At 47.1% G+C, this 18814-nt stretch overlaps 2 protein-coding genes across 2 annotated transcripts; one reads left to right on the top strand and one right to left on the bottom strand.

The window, feature by feature from the left end:
- The first annotated feature begins 1789 nt into the window (after positions 1 to 1789).
- Positions 1790 to 5045, top strand: F5Y00DRAFT_46039 (mitochondrial carrier). The gene is made up of 3 exons (XM_048013692.1): positions 1790 to 2502; positions 2572 to 3765; positions 3840 to 5045. The coding sequence occupies exons 1-3, from the start codon at positions 2314 to 2316 to the stop codon at positions 4563 to 4565; spliced, it is 2109 nt and encodes a 702-aa protein (XP_047865857.1). The 5' UTR covers positions 1790 to 2313; the 3' UTR covers positions 4566 to 5045.
- A 1324-nt stretch (positions 5046 to 6369) lies between these two features.
- F5Y00DRAFT_46015 (uncharacterized protein) lies at positions 6370 to 18465 on the bottom strand. The gene is made up of 4 exons (XM_048013691.1): positions 18283 to 18465; positions 18022 to 18179; positions 7290 to 17969; positions 6370 to 7235 (listed from the first exon to the last, which is right to left on the bottom strand). The coding sequence occupies exons 1-4, from the start codon at positions 18335 to 18337 to the stop codon at positions 6549 to 6551; spliced, it is 11580 nt and encodes a 3859-aa protein (XP_047865856.1). The 5' UTR covers positions 18338 to 18465; the 3' UTR covers positions 6370 to 6548.
- Between the last annotated feature and the right edge of the window lie 349 nt (positions 18466 to 18814).

Genomic DNA, 18814 nt, shown 5'->3' with positions numbered 1-18814 from the left:
TGCTCATTCATCGAGAATTTGTTGTATTCTGTAATAGTTCCGGTTACGTCTATGAAATTATGTTAGTTAGATTTTAGCTAATGACGAACAACGTGATGATTTCTCAAAGCTTAATGATTAGCATCACGGATTATAGGAACACCTTACCTATTTTTAATACCAGTAGAAAACATAGGTACTCCAGTGGAGGCCGGATGGGAATATTTTAGTTACATATCCCTCTTGGGTGCAGTATGGCTATGACGGCTGTAATTCATCGGTTGAATAACTTGTAGCCTGTCTTACGAACCAAATTAAAATATTCAAGACATATTGTATGCTAATGCAATATATGCACCGTCGAATGGATTGAGAAGCTCAGCGATGGTCTTATCAGATTGTACTGGTGCTCACCTATTTCCTCTTTAATCGCCATTTACGTTCACATGTCAGCAGATAAAACTTTTTAAAATATAAAAGGGGGTTTCACCCCCTCGTAAGTTATAACCGGATCAACGACTACGTTCTACAGGCATATGCCGTTGTGTATATATTAAATCACCTTATACCGTGCTATATGTTATGGCTAATTTGCCGTTAACCGCTCGAGGATCGTACGCATGTCGTATGTAATATGCATTGCTCGTGAGACTTGGGGACGGTTGTATTTTGCCGAGGACACACGGGGCCCCCGCCAAGAGGTTCTTGGGGAATGTAACATGGACTGCTTGATATATGAACCAGCCGCGTAGCATTAAAAAAAGCAAGCTCCTTAAACTTAATTCTTTAAAAATTAGACTTATTAAAGGGAAGCTTCAAAATATCACTGCGTACCTATAGTTTAATATCTTGTCCTGGTGAGTTTACCGCGTTTTTTATCCTACCTCAGAGGATTCATTGAGTCCGATATAAAGTCCGATACATTTAATGCAAGAGGATGTGCGGGGATTCTTGGAGTAGGCATTGAGATTTATTCCAGAGGCTGCTGGCAGCGCTCTTCTCCCAACGGGTTTCCGCTCCGTACCTCTCAACAAACTATTGTATCGAATGGATACTGACAATTCCTATTGATTATTATAGGAAGGATTGACATCAGCCCCGGCTTATTTAATCAATCAATCAATCTTGTATATATACCCAGCCGACCATGTCACTCGGTCGGGAATCTATCTTACAGCTTTCTACAGTCAATACAACAAACCACAATGAGGGATGTTGGCATACTGGATTTTCACGCGGTGATTTGGGATAACTTTGCGATAACTTTTGCGATAACTTATTCTTAACTTGTCACCCAACAAACTTGAACCTGAACTCATCCTGAGATCCGAAGACTCACCATGGCGCTGACCCCGTTAGAAGCAACCCGTTCATTCGACCGGACCAGAGGAGGTTTCTGGGGAACTAGGGTTGATTGATCGTCAGGTCAGGTCAGGAACGAAAGTTTGTCCATAAGCTGCCATGGATAATGGATGGATAATGAACGCTGAGAATCCTTCTTTGCCTTCTCTTGGCTTGGTGCATTCTTTGTAAGATGCAGGACTAAGAAGACCTAACTGAAATCAGCTTTAGCGTTGCCGTAGGGCAGAAGGATGCTGGGATGTTAGGAAAGTTTCGGCGATAAGCACCCGTGGACATGGCTTATCGATCGGAGGAACAATGAAGCGAATAAGAACTTACATACAGCACGGGAATTTACCTGCAGCGGGCAATCCGAGCCGATCAGGACCATACTTGCCTGAAGTTACGGTCAGGAACATTAGGTAGGTTAGGTACCTAGGCAGGTACCTAACCTGACCTGAACTAAGGCACCTAAATTTAAGTTTTAGGGCAGGTGCGGCTAGTCATACTACCCACGTTTGTCCATTGGCAACTACCCCCGTGTTCGCAGATCTCACGCGCCATCTAGAAAAATTAAATCACTCTGCGAACTTTTTTTTCTTTTTCCTTCGACTTCGACGGCACCTGCGATTCTCACGTTTTTGCGGCCAAAATTACCTCGTCCTCTAGGGCCTCAAATCAATTAACTGCGTTTCTCGTCAATGTTGACGTTCCTCTCCATCGTTTATTTCACTTTCATTATTTGATTTTAGTACTTCCGCCCGTCCGAAACCCCAGGTTCTCCGGATTGACCGTGCCGTCCGCTCCTTACATCGGCGCTCCACAATCGACGATCGTGAATTACCTATTTATTACTTATTATTACTACTTAGAGCTGGCCAATCTGTCAATTCCGCGCACTAATCGATAAGCCACAATCGTCCTCATTCCTTGGTAAAGTGCTTTGCCGCCACAGATAGGTGCTTTTTGTGTCGCAAACCAAGTACCGGCGAAATGTCCAAAACCACAATTGTGAAGGAGGTGGTCAAAGAGAGCCTCCTTGGCTCTGAGGAGCCCTCCACCCTTTCTGCCTCGCACCGTGCCTTATTCATGGACAATGCCAAGAAGGATGAGCACACAGGAGAGTTGTATATGGGACCGGAGGAGTTCATTGAGGCTATTGCCCCGCCGAATGAAGACTACGTGAGCTCTTATTTATATTCTAGGCTGATAGTCAACTTTCAATTGCTAATCTATTGCTCTTCTCTATAGCACAAGATTAGCCGTGATCAATACGGCCTCCTCTTCCGCGTAGCCGATCGCAAAGACACTGGTAGAGTGACGCTTCACGACTGGGCTGCCTTTGAGAACCTATTGATGAAACCCGACGCCGAGTATGAGATTGCATTCCGTCTTTTTGATATTAGCCGCACTGGGAGCGTTAAGTACGAGGACTTCCGGCGTCTATATGAAAACAACAAAGGCCCTGACAGCATTCCCTTCGACTGGGACTGTGAATGGGCAAAGCTCTACATTGGTGATAAATCTAAGCGCCATACCCTCTCATACTCCGAGTTCTCGCAAATGCTCCGTGGTCTTCAGGGCGAGAGAGTTAGACAAGCCTTCCAGCTTCTCGACAAGGACAGAGATGGATACATCGAGCCTGAAGACTTCGCAAGAATTATCCTGGAGACAGCGAAACATAAATTGTCCGATCATCTCTTGGACAACCTTACCACCCTCTGCAACATTTCCACTGGCAGCAGAATTTCATACGCAAATGTTCGGGCTTTTCAGAACGTCATCACGGAGATGGACTTGGTGGAGTTAATCATACGTCAAGCTTGTAAGAAGAGCGGCGATGGGAAGATTACCAAAGCTGAGTTCTTGAACGAGGCAGCAAAAATCACCCGGTTCTCATTGTTCACCCCGATGGAGGCAGATATCCTCTTCCACTTCGCCAGTTTGGATGAGCCGTCTGGTCGATTGAGTTTGATCGACTTTGCTAAGGTTCTAGATCCATTATGGAGATATCGTAATTATGCGGAACAGTCTCAGCGTGGTCTAGGATCGCAAAAGGCTAAGAGCAATACGCAAAGCTTCCTCCTGCAAGCTGCTGAGTCTGCCTATAGCTTTCTCTTAGGAAGTGCGGCTGGTGCTTTTGGCGCCTTCATGGTGTATCCTATTGATCTAGTCAAGACCCGAATGCAGAACCAACGAGGTGCTGATCCGGGGCAGAGGCTTTACAAGAATTCTGTCGACTGTTTCAGAAAGGTTATCGCCAACGAAGGTTTCCGCGGTCTCTACTCTGGGGTCCTGCCTCAGCTAGTCGGTGTTGCTCCGGAAAAGGCTATCAAGCTTACAGTAAATGATCTCGTCCGCGGCTTTTTCACAGACCCAAAGACACACCACATACCTTGGGGATACGAAGTTCTAGCAGGTGGTACTGCTGGTGCTTGCCAAGTTGTGAGTCTATCTTATTTAATTCTACTACTTTCCCCTTAGCCTTCCATTCAGCTTTGCTAATATATAATTAATAGGTCTTCACCAATCCCCTCGAGATTGTTAAGATTCGACTGCAAGTTCAGGGAGAGGTTGCGAAAACTGCTTCAGGTGCACCGAAGCGCTCTGCAATGTGGATTGTTAAGAACTTGGGTCTTGCAGGGCTTTATAAAGGTGCTTCGGCCTGCTTACTTCGCGATGTGCCGTTCTCGGCAATCTACTTCCCAACATACAACCATCTCAAGAGGGATCTCTTTGGCGAATCTCGCACCAAGAAGCTCGGAATCCTCCAGCTTCTCTCAGCCGGTGCCATTGCTGGTATGCCCGCTGCTTACCTAACTACGCCTTGTGATGTGATCAAGACCCGTCTGCAGGTTGAAGCACGTAAGGGTGACACAAGTTATACTGGCCTCCGACACGCAGCAGTTACAATCATGAAGGAGGAAGGCTTCCGAGCCTTCTTCAAGGGTGGCCCTGCTCGTATCCTTCGATCATCCCCTCAGTTCGGCTTCACACTTGCGGCCTACGAAGTTCTTCAGAGCGTCTTGCCATTCCCTGGAAAAGCAAAACCAGACCAAGTCCACACTGGCGTCGCAGAAGTCGTAGGCGCCATCAAGGAGAAGGATCTCACCTCGCCCCATGCTCGCAGCCGAAACGCCCTAAAGATCATCCTCGACCTTGACGAGAACTTTGGCCGCTTCAAACTCCCCGATCAACAGGCTTGGAAGACGATACCGAAATTCCTCGGTGGTGGAAGTTCCTAATGATAGATTATGTAGAACACTTTTTTGCAATTCTCTTATTCCCCTTCGAGATGTTTTTGGGAGACGATTGCATGAAAATGGCGTTTGCGACCCATAGCGAAGGGATCTCTTGTATTTTGCTTTTTTCTACAGACGACCAAAGTAGACAGTGGTCATGGCCAAGTTTGGCATCATGTGTAATTAGTTAAAACAGGGGGCCAGGATGGATCATGACTCTCAAGATGATTCTTGAAGAGAGTTAGAGGTAGTTACAAGATAAAACCCCTTTTGGGTTTTGCGTGTTATATGCATACCTCATAGATCATCGGGACACGAGTTTCGCGTTGAGCAGATTCCCAATCACATAACAGGTAGTCAAACTATCACTTAGCCCGATACCTTAATTTTCTCGACCCAGTAGGCGCTCACGCGCGGGCCTTGTTAACTTGCTTCTAGCTACCATACAGTGTATCAACTACATGTAGCTTGGCTTGGAGCTGGAACGTTAATAAATATCGTATTTGAAAGGCTTTAGCATTAACTTGCTACATAGGTACATACTAAGTAGTTCAGTTAAGGACGTATATTTGCCGCAGCGTTTTCGACAAATCGAACGGTTTTGCCGCACAGGCAGAGTATTTCACGTTTTTGGCCAATCAAAAGTAAGCATTTTTATTTTCGAGTAAATCTCAAAAAGCTTATGAGGCCATTCAGACCCTTCTAAGGCCTACTTTTAATATATATTCTGGTGGTGAACCCTTGTAAGTTTATTTTACTCATACCCCTAATATAAATAGGGGGGATTTAAAGGTTCAGGGGCTAATTTTAGCCTCATTACGCTGAATGACTAAGTCAAACACAAGTATTAACATCGTCAAATAACCAGATTTTTTATTTTATTTGCGTTTTATTACCAGAGATAAGAGCCTTTATTTGGGTTTATTTGGTTTTATTTGTTGGAAACGCTGATGGTGGCCAGTGGCTATATATATTATTGGCTAGCTGGTACTCAATAAGGTAGCCATCACATCAGGTAGCTTTCGCTCGGTGCCCCCCCTCTCGTATGCCTTTCTAGTGCTGTTCGTCCAACTTCTGCTTGGTTTCGCTGCACATCAACTGTCTCATACGATGTTTGACTCGTCAGATCCCCGTGACACCATTTACCTACGCCCTTCTCGCCATCGCGAAAGATACAGCCCCTATAACGACAGGGCTAGGAATGGAGACCATTCGAAAATATCCCGTGGATTATCGACTTCCATTGTCGGATATTTATGTTCGATAAGATAAGACTGGGGTAGTTACAATTCTGGGAGAGATCAGGTTTCTTGCTCTAGTATAGAATTTGTTCATCGGATTAGTGACGGGATTATGAATCATGATATCCTATCTCCTTATAGTTTTAAAACTTCCCCTTTTTATATGACCCGATACGCAACATGATAGATACTAAATGTTTCGTTTTGATTTCAGGAAGTATACAAAAGGATATACATGGCCTGGTTTCAAACAGACATAAGAGGTATTTTAAGTCGGTTTGTCACTCTGTTATGCGCGGTAGCTACTTGTTATAATAACACAGTTCTCTTCATCAGTCACCTACTAATATGGGAAAGACAGAACTCAGGAACAGATAGTTTTGCTTAACCTAAGGATAACTATATCCAGCATATATCACAAGGTAAGGCGGGTTAATCACGATAAACAAGTATCATAAAACTAACGTATTACAATTCAAGTCGAACTAAGTGCATAACCCTAAATACGAGTGATGATTTTGCCTTTGATCCCTAATGTCGACCGTCTAACCTGATGCCAAGTAAGTCCGTGCCGTAACCCCCATCCTAGCCCGTGATGCTGTCTCGGACCCGGTCCCTTAACGCCTTGCTGTAAAATAGCCTCGCAATCCCGTATGCCCTTGGTGCAAAATAGAAAACAAAACAAAACCATAAAAATAGTAGTAGAGTCCCTATTCCGGGACGATAACAGGTGCGATGAAGGATACTACAGGTAGGGCATCCAGAGAGCATCGCACTGTGCCAGATTCATGGGGTTGACGGCCCGAGCGATGAGATCGATGACCGTCTGGTTTGCCGGTAAGTTGCCAACTGGGCTCTGAGCGAGGCTAACGGCGCGCTTAACAATCATATCACAGTTGGTCTGGACTGTTTCGCGCAGTTGGTTTTCATTGAGGTGGACAGTTCGGTGACTGCTGGTGAACCAGAATATCACCTCATCCCGAACGAAGAGCGTGAGCGCATGCTCGAGTTCAAACTCAGGTTCGGTTAGGCAGCGAGCGATAGCCATAATTGAGCAACTGAAGATACCCTCGGTGGCCAGAGGGCCCATCAGGGTCTGTAGGTTAGGAGTGAGACGGAAAGGTACGGGTTCTGGATTGTGGAAGAAGGGCTTTCCGGGTGCCATAAACGACATTACTTCGGAACCCCAGATCTTTCCAGAGCCGCGAGCTATGTGCATCTTGTGAGGATACCTATTGGTACTGTAGAGGATATATGTCATGAACGTGAGTGCCGCGAGTTGGTACGAGAATCGGCGTCGGAAAAGCCAGAATTCGGAGAACTCGGGGAAGATGCTCTGGAAGTATTCTAGGACGGCAGTACGGGGTACCCATTTCTCCTGGATGGCCGTGAATACTTCGAGACGTGCCGTGGCAGTTTGCTCGGGAGGCTTCTGAATCAAATTGTTAGCGACATTTGGGACTTGAGCCTGGCGAGAAAAACTTACAGATCCCTTAGGCTCAATCAAGCCTCGCAGTCTTTCCATGGTAAACATGACGGGCTCATCCTTGGGCATGTTATTGCGTCGACAATGGTCTTCATAGATACCCTGGAGCGTGATATAAGATGGGTCGTCTTGCACAATCCTGATATGAGGAGCAAGAGGGACCACCAAGGGAACCGTAAACTGCAAGTCTCGACGTCGACTTTCCTTTTTCTTGGCGAGTGTCTGGTTTAAGTGTCGGAATAGCTGGAGAATCCTCTCCTCTCGTCGGCAATGTCGCGCAGCAGGATGTTGTACTGCAAACGAGTGAATGCTACCATCGTGACCGCGAATCTTCAAGCGTCGATGGGAGCCACCAATTCCCCGAACAAGTTCCACGTTAGGAAGGAAGCGGTCTATACGAATGAAATCCTGGTTCTTATCCTTGTGCTGTAAGTACTGCCCGGGTACCTCGACATCATCGAATTTCAAATAGCGGAACTCGCTCAAGTGACGCGAATACGTCTCCAAATACGCTTTCGGATTCCTGCGATCAAGCTTTTCTTCAAACTTGTCTCGCCACTTGCGAAGTTTGTGAATATACTCGTACATTGTTGGCTTCACTTGAACGAAGTCTGCCTCGAAGGACTTTTTGATGTGCGCTGGGAGGATCGTTTCGGCGAAGCGCGTGATATTGGTCTCCGTACCCGATGGTAGCTTCACGTCCCTAGCGTACGAAGCAGGCATTCTACTAACATATGCTAGACCATCGTTCAAAAGAGCTATGATCAGGCGATATGCATCCTCGTCAGGGGGGCATTTGAAGTATTTCTGAATCTGGTCCACCATGGTCTCCATGGAAAGAGCAAGAAGAGGGAACGCTGTTTTTAGAACAGACATTATCTCTTCTGTGAGCTCCCAAGGCGGCCGTTTCTGTGCGGGAGCCGAGGGTGCACCGTCCTTTCCAGTCACCTGTTGGTCCGCGCTACCTGTTTGTGTAGCGATGGCTACCGCGTTGGCATCGGTGGCCTCCGGCTTCGCTTGAAGGCTGCTTTCGCCGTTTGAGGTTGCGGGTCTAGAAGACGAATCTGGCTTCATCTGGGGATTCTCCTGTTTGCTAAGGGACGGCGAACTGCTCGGCTTCCCACTAGATGCTGCCGACTGTGCTCGTTGCCGTGCCTTCTCCTTGGCTTCCTGATTCTTCTTGATGGCAAGCATATCTTCGCGGTTTGTCCTTAATTGGAAATACAAGGACTGCGGATAGGCCTTGGCTATTTTCAGTAGGATCGCATGGACTTTGGGTGCCTCCTTATGGGCCATGCCGGTTAGAAGTTGTGGTATGAATGTGATCCAATACCAGACCGGAGTTTCTCCCTTGTAATCATCAAACCCGGCAGCGATGGTTCCATTCGAGTCGTCCAAGCTTAGGAGCCAGAGGATACGCGCGATCAGTTTCCGTGCCTTGCCGCTCTTGTAGCTACCGATAGCTTGTAGGTACGAAGTTAGGGCTTGTCTAGCAGAATTCAAATCTGTAGGATCCTCTTTGAATTTGCGGTCATTGAAGTAGCCCCATTCGGCCCAAGCCTTGGCTTTACCAATATCGTAATACAATGCAGTACCATAGGCGGCATCCGCATCCTCCTTTTGGTTGAGTTTCTCCAGGAACATTCCCTTCAGGGTGAAGAATTCGGCCTTCTGTTGGTTGTTAAAGTAATTGAGGTTCGTATTGTTGATAACATCCAAACCACTCGAAAGCTCCGCAGGATTCTCGTAGTGGCACCGTGCCTGTTCCCTAAGCTTCAAGAACGCTTCTTGAATCTCTATATTGGGAAGAGTATAGATTCGGCTGAGTTGGGCTATGCACACATCTGGTAAGTTGTGCTTACGGGCAACATGGGCGAAACGGTTGATAATCCATGCCGTCTCGTGATAGCCGCGATATGCGAAAGAGGCACCATTAGCGCCTTGACCCTGCTGGGGAAGGAGCTGAAGATATGTATTATTGATCAACCCAAAGATGTGTTGTCTCCAGGTGACCAAATCTTGCCAATCGGTTATGTCGTCCCAAATATTTGGTAGCCGGTCTCTCCAAGATCCGAGAAGGAGCTTCAACTCGCCCGACTTCACATCCAGGTTCGTTTGGTTCGTGTTCGCGAGGCTCTGACAGATTACGCTAGCATCATGGAGTTCCACGAGCTGTTGGAAATTGTGAAGTAAGGGAATATGAGCAGCGGTCAGACGCTTCGGAAGCTGATGCCACTTTCTGATAGATAATTGTATTGCCTCATCACAGACGCGAGAAAAGTCCTGCGCAGTCTCTTGTTTGTTGTGGAACTTCAGCAGGGACATGAAGCTTTGGAAGAATGCTCGCCGGGCAGTTGGCGCATCCATAACGCCCTTGATGACCATGTCCAAGCTGTCACGTTGTTCTTGGGTTTGCCACATATCAATACTTCGCCAAGCACATTCGAGTAGAAGATCTTGTAGATTTTCATGCTTCGCGAAGTCTTGTAATATATCCCACTGCTGCAGTTTCTGCGCACAAAGAACCCAGTGGTCTTCCCAAAGCATGTACTCCCCTTGGGAGAACGGAATGACACCTGTACGGGCTTTAATCTGAGCCGCCTCGTACATCTTTTGGGCCTTGTCCCACATGCCATTCTGTTCGTATGACAAAGCTGCATTGGTCTCAACAAATTGACATCGCCGGCGCCAAGTACCGTAGAAAAGATCATCCTCCTTTAGGCTGGAATACAGCTCAACCAATGCATCTAGATTGCTCTCCCGCACTTTAGATGAGTCCACATCCGGCTTGATAGCAGCATTCTCGAGTTGTACCAATGCTGTATACCAAGCGTCGTAAGTCTTTGCTCCAAACTTAAGGATGTGTGGTGGAATCTTGCACTCTGGCCACGCTTTAGCAGCGCCCGCTAGTAGAGTTTGCACCACGTTTGGTCTTTTATCGATTTGACGAGAGTGGAAGTCTTTCGAGAGAAGTACTACTAGAGCTTTCTCCAGATCTGTCTTCTCCTCCCTGGCGGTAGCAGACCAGAACATTGGAAATAGAGTAACCCAGAGATTATGCGATAGAGTACTGTCGATATGTTGAAGTTGTATGAGCGGTTCTATGATGTCCCTGACTTTTACATCACCTAGCTCGGCGACGAAGCGTCGGTGATTCGCCATGAAGGTGTCATATTTATCATCAATCATCGCAGTAGGCTCTCTGGTATCCTTGGAGTAAATGCCAAAAATAAGAGACGCCGGAAGTGTCCGGAAATCTTCTTGGTGGAGTTGGACACTAGAATTCATCTCAACTGCACCCAACAGGAGCTGATTGGCTTGTGCCAACCAGAAGGAATCAGCAAGGGTGTCCCAGTTTTGAGAGCTTATGACATATGACAACCGAGCAGTTGCTGTTTTCGATAGACTCTTTTCAAATATATTCAGGAATCGATTTCGCATCTCGACATCCTGTGCTCGGGTTCCGATCAAGAAAGCATGCTCCATTCGTACGGTGAGTTCCGTTCGTGCTATTTTCGGATCCTCGTAGATACGGATTACCAATTCCAAGAACTTCCCCAGCATTGTCGTATCGCTCCTATGTTCAAAGGTTAACATTTTATGAAGTACTGCCGTCTTTTCTTTAAGCGTTGGCCACGTCCCCTCGGATCGGAAGACCCAACCTTCTACCATGTCGAGTATTTTCTCGCATAGCGGAATATGTTGGGACTTCTCGACCAGAGTCGCTAGAACACTCAAGAAGGGTCGTCGGTGATCGCCGAGTATCTCCATGCGCATTGCAGTTACTTGAATCGCCTTGATCATCAAGTCAGTCTGGATATTGAGGTCATATGGTGATAACTCTCCGGGTTGAGCATTTGGATCTTGAGGTCGTATAGCGCTCATATTCATCTGCTGATGCGTGGCCACACTTGTATAGTGTTGGACGTGTTCCCTGGCAAGTTTTGTCTGCAATGCCTTCATTAAGGACACAATATGCTGGTCAATGACTGAGGGTTTGCGTTGGCCCAGAGACCACAGGATGTTGACGCCCGATACATAATTGGAACTTGCTAGAGACTCCGTCGCGACGGTAGATAAGAAGGTGATGATTTCCGAAATGGGAGCTTCGGGTTCACCTTCGCCATCCGCATCCTCCATAGGCACATCCTCTGGTACAGCATCAAGGATCCGCTGGATTGTAGACTTAACATCGCGTCCATCGTCATATTTCTTATCTGCCAGATGGAGACAATCCTGCAGCTCAGGATTTTCTGACTTGAGGCATTTCTCAATAACTTTTTGGATAGATGGCATGTTTCTCAGTATCCAGTCGTCAGGCTTGAAATTGAGAATGATCCGCACCACCTGGAGAGTATTGATGATGTTGGTTATGAACTTTTCGTCGTAGTTCTCCTTATCTGAAGGATCTGCCGCCAGGAGCTTAGTAGTTCTCTCGCTAGCTAGGACAACATCAGTGATATTCGGGAATAAATCAACGTCGAGGTCGGCCCAGTATCGAGGTTGTAACAGATTATAAAGGAGCGCCATTGCCTTCTTGCATAATTCCGTAGATTGGGACGGGAGAGCAGGCCCGGACGTTAGAGCTGCATCTCTGGGCTTCGCCGAGGGCAATTGATACCTCTCATTTAGCTGCGCAATAAACTCGACCAAATACTTCACCATTTTATGACGGTAGCCGGCAGGGATTTGGAACTCAGCCCTATCGACTGGAGCAACTTGTCGAACCGCTGGTGGCGAGGAACTCATTTTATCGCTGTCTAATTTCCGCTTTCTAGAATTGGGTGATTCCGAAAGGACCCTTTCGGAGTCGCTAGGTTTACCGTCTACTCTCCTCTCCTCCCATTGCCAGATTAGCCACATCATATTTAAGGCAAGCCTCTTGCTCTCGGTCGAAGATGACACAAAAGGCGATACTTTTCGGAGTGACGTGATAATGAGAAGGGCAAATTTGTCTCGGGATTCATAGAACAGATCAGGATGCCGGACGAGGAAGTGAAAGATACTTGTCATCTGCTGAACATTCTGACCCTCTTCGGCCAAGATGCGGCGCGGCGCCATCGCCCAAACTGCGTTGTGGTCTCTAGTACCGCGATCACTCTGTACTGCCGTACAACGGATGGGGAGAACAGGAGCCATCAGTTCGAGGGCCTGGGTGACTAGAGCACGTCCCTCATTCTGATTCGTCCTCAGCAATGAATAGTATACCTGCGTGACGATCTTTGGAGGGGTCTCGTAATGCGCAATGAAATAGCCGATCACAACATAGGCTGCGTGCTTGTTGATAACATCTTCTAGTCTTATGTAGGTCCATCCAAACTTGATGATGTCCTTCCTGGCATCTTGGAGGATGGCGTAATGATATTTAACTAACATCGCAGAGAGCTGAAGGACTTCCATTCTTGTATGATCGATGCCAGGCTGTCCTAGATCTTCCTGGGGCTCTCCAGGATTGACTTTCCATATCTTGACATTAATAGACTCGATGACTGTTCGATCCACCAACCTCTGGGCTCTCGGCTGATGCCAATGCCGCATGACATCCATAGCAATAATCGGGTTGACGACGTTACGAAGTAGGAAGCATTTGGTCTTCTGGGTGGAACTTTTTCCGGCGTAAATGTCGAGACAGCGGAGCACGACGGCCTTCCAGTAGTCGATGGAGTCGCTACATATAACATGCTTATAGAGGAAGTGAAACAAGGACGGTGTAGCACGCAACTCTTCGGAAGTGACAGAATCCACTAGGCTAAATAAAGCATCCAAATCCTTCGGATTTAGAGACAGGGCCTTAGTGAAAATGCCCATGAGTTGTTCCGCCGCTTGGTCGGCGGGAAGTCGTAGGTTGGGCGACAAGCTATTCGTTCGCAAGTGAAGCTCTAGATCTTTGCCAATTTGTCTCAACCACAAGATGGTATCCTTCCGCTCTAGCCAACCTCGTGTATTAGGATGTTGGCTCAACGATTCCAGAACATTAATTGTGTTTACGGCCGCTATGAATCTCGTATCTTTGCCTGCATTGACAACTTGGGCACATGCAGATATCAATCCATCAATATTGGCAGCGGCATACTCTCTTAGGGGTTTGCTTTCTGGATCTAGGAGAACTTGGGCCAGGAATCGACCATACCTTAAGTCTTCCGACTTACTCACCAAGAAATTCCACACCTCGGCTGGGTATCGATTAAGATACTTATATAATGGGGCCCGGAAAGAACTGTGGTGAGTTCGGCGCAGTTTCTCCTCGAGGTCCAAACAGGTGTCAATTAGCCGTTCCTTAAACTGCTCTGCAGCAGGTGGTAGAAGATGAAATATGTTGAACACAGCTGCGACTACCTTCATCTGGTTATTCTGTTCAAAGAACGTGAACGAGATCTGCTGTAGAAGGTTCGGATCTGCAAGGACCTTAATATGGTCCAATAATCTTGCACCAATTTCCACTTTGAAATAAGTAGTAAGAAGGCGAAGAAGCCTTGCAAGATTATCTAGCCCGTGAGTGCTCAGCCGTTTAGGATCTTGAAGGTTAGCCAAGACAGGCCTAAGACCTTGCTGCAGCAAATCTTTGGGTAATTTATTAGTCTGAGAAAGCACAGCTTTTAAAGAATCGTTCGCCGCTTCAATAGTAGGCTTAGATTCCGAATAGAGGCATTTAAAGAAGACAGAGACGATCTTGGTGCGTGTAGGGTTATTTTGGCCCTTCTGAAACTCGTCAAATCCCATTGCTTTGCTTAAGAGCTTGATGCAAGAAACTCGAAGGTTCACAATAGATTCATGCGTCCGGAACTCGGCGTGCTTGCCGGCTAAGGACTCATCCGTAGCATCAGCTAAAGCCAGCGACTCCATGAGTAGCCGATTTAAATTATCATCAAAGGCGACAAAGTCGGACTTGAGGCTCATATAATAAGCAATCGCGTCGATGTACCCTATTTGGGTTGAAAATGGCAACGCCCGGAGAGGCTTGGCATAGATAGGTTGTAATAGCCGGTCTTTATACGGCTGTAAAAGCTCCCATATTTCTACCTTGGTTGCATTGGCAATAATTTCAAGTGACCGCCTGGCAGTCCCCCGAACGTGCTTGTTCATATGGGATAGTTCATCGTTGAAGAGAACGCAGATCTGGGCCAGTCGTGTGTGCTTAGGATGGGGTTGGCCTGGTGGTGCAGGAGTGGGTAACACATCTTCCTTCTTCGCATTTGCTGTTATTCGTCTCAATAGAGATTCGAGCGTAGCTTGAGCTGAGTTCCTCGTCTTCTCTGGTAAATCCTGCGGCATGTCCTTGATCGCATACATCAAAGCTCGTATAAAATCCATTTGCTTTGACACGACCCATAAGTCACCAAGATCAATCTCAGTCAGAAGATACTTGATACCAAGCGTGCCACCAGTCTTTGTGTACCATTCCTCTTCGTTGCAAGCATGACAGAAAGTCCTGCTAAGATGGCTGAAGAACGCTAGTCGACCAGCATGGGTTTCAGAGCCAAAAATGGTTGCAGTGGAGTCGTATACCGCGCGGATCGCCCGAAAAGCAGTATCACGTACATCAGGTAGCTCGGACGCAAGTGATTCAACAATAGCATCCGCAAGAACCCTGGTGTCGATATACAAGGGTCCCTCCCCTGCTTGCACATCGAAGAGACTCATCTCCTTTTTGATATCCGCAAGCCCCCGCCCGATCTCAATAATGGTGAAATGTCGACAAAGGTTCATAAGGAATATATCAGCCTCTTCCCGAAACTCGGGAAGAGATTCCGCATACATGATGGCCTTGATAAGGCGCTTCGTAATCTCATCTTGCTCATCTTTCTTGGCGACAGAACGTTCACGATCTGATGTATTAAATATTGCGAAATCCGCCGCAGGCTTCCGGGCGAGGAGGTCTTGGGCCTGAAGACGAACCAATCGGGGTAAATCTTCAGGAAGATGATCGATACCCACACGTAGCTTCAACTGGGCCTTGATGAACTGCAGTGCTTGCTTCTTGTAGTACCCGTCATATTGCCTGGCTGTGTTAGCCTTAGACGGTTTCGGAATTTCCATCAATTTACGGATGGCAACGTCGATCCCGAGTTCAGCTGGAAATGCACGATCCCGTTTAGATCCTATAAGACGTAGATCGAAGCTCGCAGGATCATCGGCGTATTTCTGATACTCGACGGGGAATGCCTCTGTCATAAACTTTCTATTTCTACCACCTAATTTGCCGAGTATGCGCATCGTCGTATGGGCATGGAAATGGCTGTAGGGATGCGGCTTAAGATGTTCGAAAAGCGCATTCATCAAATCCTCTATCACGGGCGCCATAATGGGATCTAGATAATCTGCTGTGAGGTTATCCACGCAGAGTTCCAACGTGCGCAAGCCCTGGCCCACGAGGTCTGTTCCGGCCCTAAGTGCAACAACCAAAGGTCGCATCAAGAAGCTTAAGTGCGGTAACAGGTTGCTGAGACGTGCCGGTACTGTAAGGCAAAGCTCCACGTACAAATCTCGCTCCGTAGGTTTACGTGCAGCCATCAATAAAGTATTAAGAACGTCGAGCAACATTTCCAGGAGAGGCAGTATCTGTTTGTAGAGATGTTCAAACTTACCGCCACCAATACTCCTAAACAAGGAACGTAGAAGTAAGAAATAGTTCATGGGTTCCTCGGCTTTGGTAGACAGATCGATCGACTTCGTCACTATATCCACAACATGGGGAAGTAGGACCTGCTCATTCTGATTCGCAAAAAGAGTCACTGCCATGAACGCAAGCTTGAACAGTCGTAGTAGGATTGATGATCTTTTTACGTCGGCCGAACCCACTTCATCAATACGCTCCATTAGAAACTTTAGAAGCATACCACAGAAGCTTGGAGATGTAGCCTCGCTTGCCAAGAAGAACTGAGGGATATGTAGGAGGGCGGTATGCTCGAAGATCATTTCGTAGAGGCGAGGAATCTCCTGTTGGAATACTTCATGGAAAGTAGCCGGGTCGATGCAGTGGAAAACCGTGGCAAATGTCTCGAGAAGGTCCTTCTCTTCCTTACTACTCGATACCATATAGAAATTCGCCATGTACTCCACCGGTGAAGCATACTGAGCTTCAGCAGTGGGTTTCTCAATTTCGTAATAGCGGAAGACGTACGCGCCTTCGCGGAAGAGTTTGATGATAACCTTGACCTCTTCCGCGGAAAATCCGTACGATACTTCTTGCCAATGCTGGGGCGCGTTCTTTGGGTCGATTTGAATGCTTGCATTGCAAGTCCTTAGCTGGTAAAAGGTGTTCTTGAGCCCATTCATAAGATTTTTGAACAGGAACTTGTTGTCAGCCACGGGATCTGTGCCACGGTCACGAGGGTTCGACGTCTTGATCGGCATCGCCGTAAAGATATCCGTCTCATCCCACTCAGGATGATGTTCCTTGTCCGCGAGATATGTATCAGGGACCTGATCAGCAGCCTGCTGCGCGTAAAGCTTAGAGAGCTTCACAGCATTGGGGTACTGTCTGTTCATTGCGGCGAATTTGTCACCAATAGCATTGAGAATCATAAGCAAATAATGTCGCGCATCGACTTTATTTTGCATCTTGGCTATACACTCAGCCATATTCAACAACAATTTGGCACTCATAGTCTGAAAACTCGTCCCGGGGAAATTGTCCTGCAAATTTTTCGTATACACCTCGACCGTCTTTCGGATTTGTTCCGGCGATAGTGATTCGCGAACGTGATGTATCAAGTCGGCTAGCATGCTATATGCCAGCGGTCTCAGCGTGTCGTAAACCGTGAGCCCATCGCCAATCAACGTCTTCTCTTCCAAGAGCTCGTCAATCTTTGGGAGGAAGATCTTCCGAAAGTTGAAATTTATAATATGGCGAATCGCGACTAGCAACTCCTTCCGGGCGGCAGACTTTTCCCTCGGACAGTCTCTAAGCAATCGAACGACAATCTCGGGTAAAGTTGGCAAGAAATCAGCGAGTTGACTAGAGTATTGGCGTAGTAGATAAGCCAAGAAACTCATGGTCTTTACTTGAGCCGTAATAAACTCTCCAAATGCGACCCGGTTTCTAATATTCGGGCTCACACCGGCAAACACAGTACCTCTCGCCCTCGCTTCAGCATGGGCCTGTTCCTGGGCCTTGGCTTGGAGACACAGAACAGCCTTAATTAAGGGGACAAAAGCCTTCACGTTCTGCTGGATGATATTTCTATACGTCTGGAAGACGGATACGACGATGATCGGGCATTCCGAGAGAACCTTAAACGATTGCATACCTTTCAACAAGGGTCGATTCTGCTGCTGAGCATCTTGAGCTAAATCATTGACAGAGGCGACTGGCGATCCCGGCCGCGGCGACTGGAAGTTTGTTTGAGTGCTACCAGGTGTCGATGGCTGACCCGACGCATTGAACTGAATGGCCGTACTATCAAGTTGTTCTCTCACAACCTTCTCCATCTGTTCGAAAAGCTCCTGGATCAGATCCAGAAACGGCTGGACTTTCCCATGAAGAACCTTTGGCTGGTGCCTCATAATATCCGATATTATTTTCACACATAATGTAGCATTATCTTCATTATCATTCCGAACTAGGCTCATTAATATATCAACGATCTCTTCGGCATACGGCTCGAAGGGTTCCGGCGAAGTTTGTGTTTGGTGGGTGGGTAGTCGATGGAGGATCTCGAGGACGCAGTTCCGGAGTTTCTAGATAGCAGACTTAGCTGGAGTCGACTACGTAAAGACCAGTAAAGCATACCTGCTCCGGCGATGTGCTTTGGAATAAGCATGGTCCTCTGAGGATGTTGATGAACAGCGGCATCATCCGCTTAAGAAACACGGCATAGTGAGGGCCATTGGTATAATGATCCAAGCTATCTCGCAGCGTAGTGGCAGCTTCGAGTTTCAATTTAGGCTCTACAAAATTATAAAGATTAGCTATGGCAGACAGTCGCGATGGGCATAAAGTAACAGCTAATCAAGCAGTTCGAGTATTATCAATGATAGCATAGACGCATACCAGTTTCTTGGGTCGTCAGCCTCTTGACGATATCCTCAAGCCCTGTTCCCGACATGGCTCCGGCCCCCGCATGCGCGTGTGCAACTTGAGGTTACCATATAATCTTCATAGGAGGTAATTCGGATCGAGAATTACGAACGCTGCCTTATCTACAAGAAAGGTATTCGGGAAGGGGCGCAGAGTATGAGGCGCTTTCAGGATGCCACGCGATATAGCTCGATGCGACGCAGATGCAAATGTTAGTAAGTGTTGCGTGGTAGGTATGGAATACGATAACGTGATAAAAACGCGAAGAAATTCGTATCGTATATTTTACGCCTGCACGAGTAGAGAATCGAATGGGTTGAGGGGTATCATGAAACGACTAGAAAGCTTGTATAGAAAAAGGATGCGCGCAAGGCTGAGTGATGCTAGAGAAAAGCTTAAAAGCTGAGACGGCGCGAAAAGACAGGCGAAAGGTCATTGAGAGGTGGGCGCGACGGTTGACGAATTGTACATATACAACGCTAGGCCTTATTGATTTTCCGATAGC

Source organism: Daldinia vernicosa (genome assembly GCF_022497035.1).
Source record: "Daldinia vernicosa strain CBS 139.73 unplaced genomic scaffold F5Y00scaffold_17, whole genome shotgun sequence".
NCBI classification, from domain to species: Eukaryota; Fungi; Ascomycota; class Sordariomycetes; order Xylariales; family Hypoxylaceae; genus Daldinia; species Daldinia vernicosa.
This window is presented reverse-complemented; position numbering and strand designations above follow the sequence as displayed.

Coding starts and splice junctions, on each gene's coding strand:
- F5Y00DRAFT_46039 (XM_048013692.1), top strand. CDS start 2,314: ATGTCCAAAACCACAATTGTGAAGGAGGTGGTCAAAGAGAGCCTCCTT. Junction 2,503..2,571: donor CCCCGCCGAATGAAGACTAC/GTGAGCTCTTAT, acceptor TCTTCTCTATAG/CACAAGATTAGCCGTGATCA. Junction 3,766..3,839: donor CTGCTGGTGCTTGCCAAGTT/GTGAGTCTATCT, acceptor TATAATTAATAG/GTCTTCACCAATCCCCTCGA.
- F5Y00DRAFT_46015 (XM_048013691.1), bottom strand. CDS start 18,337: ATGTCGGGAACAGGGCTTGAGGATATCGTCAAGAGGCTGACGACCCAA. Junction 18,180..18,282: donor GCTGACGACCCAAGAAACTG/GTATGCGTCTAT, acceptor ATAATTTTGTAG/AGCCTAAATTGAAACTCGAA. Junction 7,236..7,289: donor TGATTGAGCCTAAGGGATCT/GTAAGTTTTTCT, acceptor AATTTGATTCAG/AAGCCTCCCGAGCAAACTGC.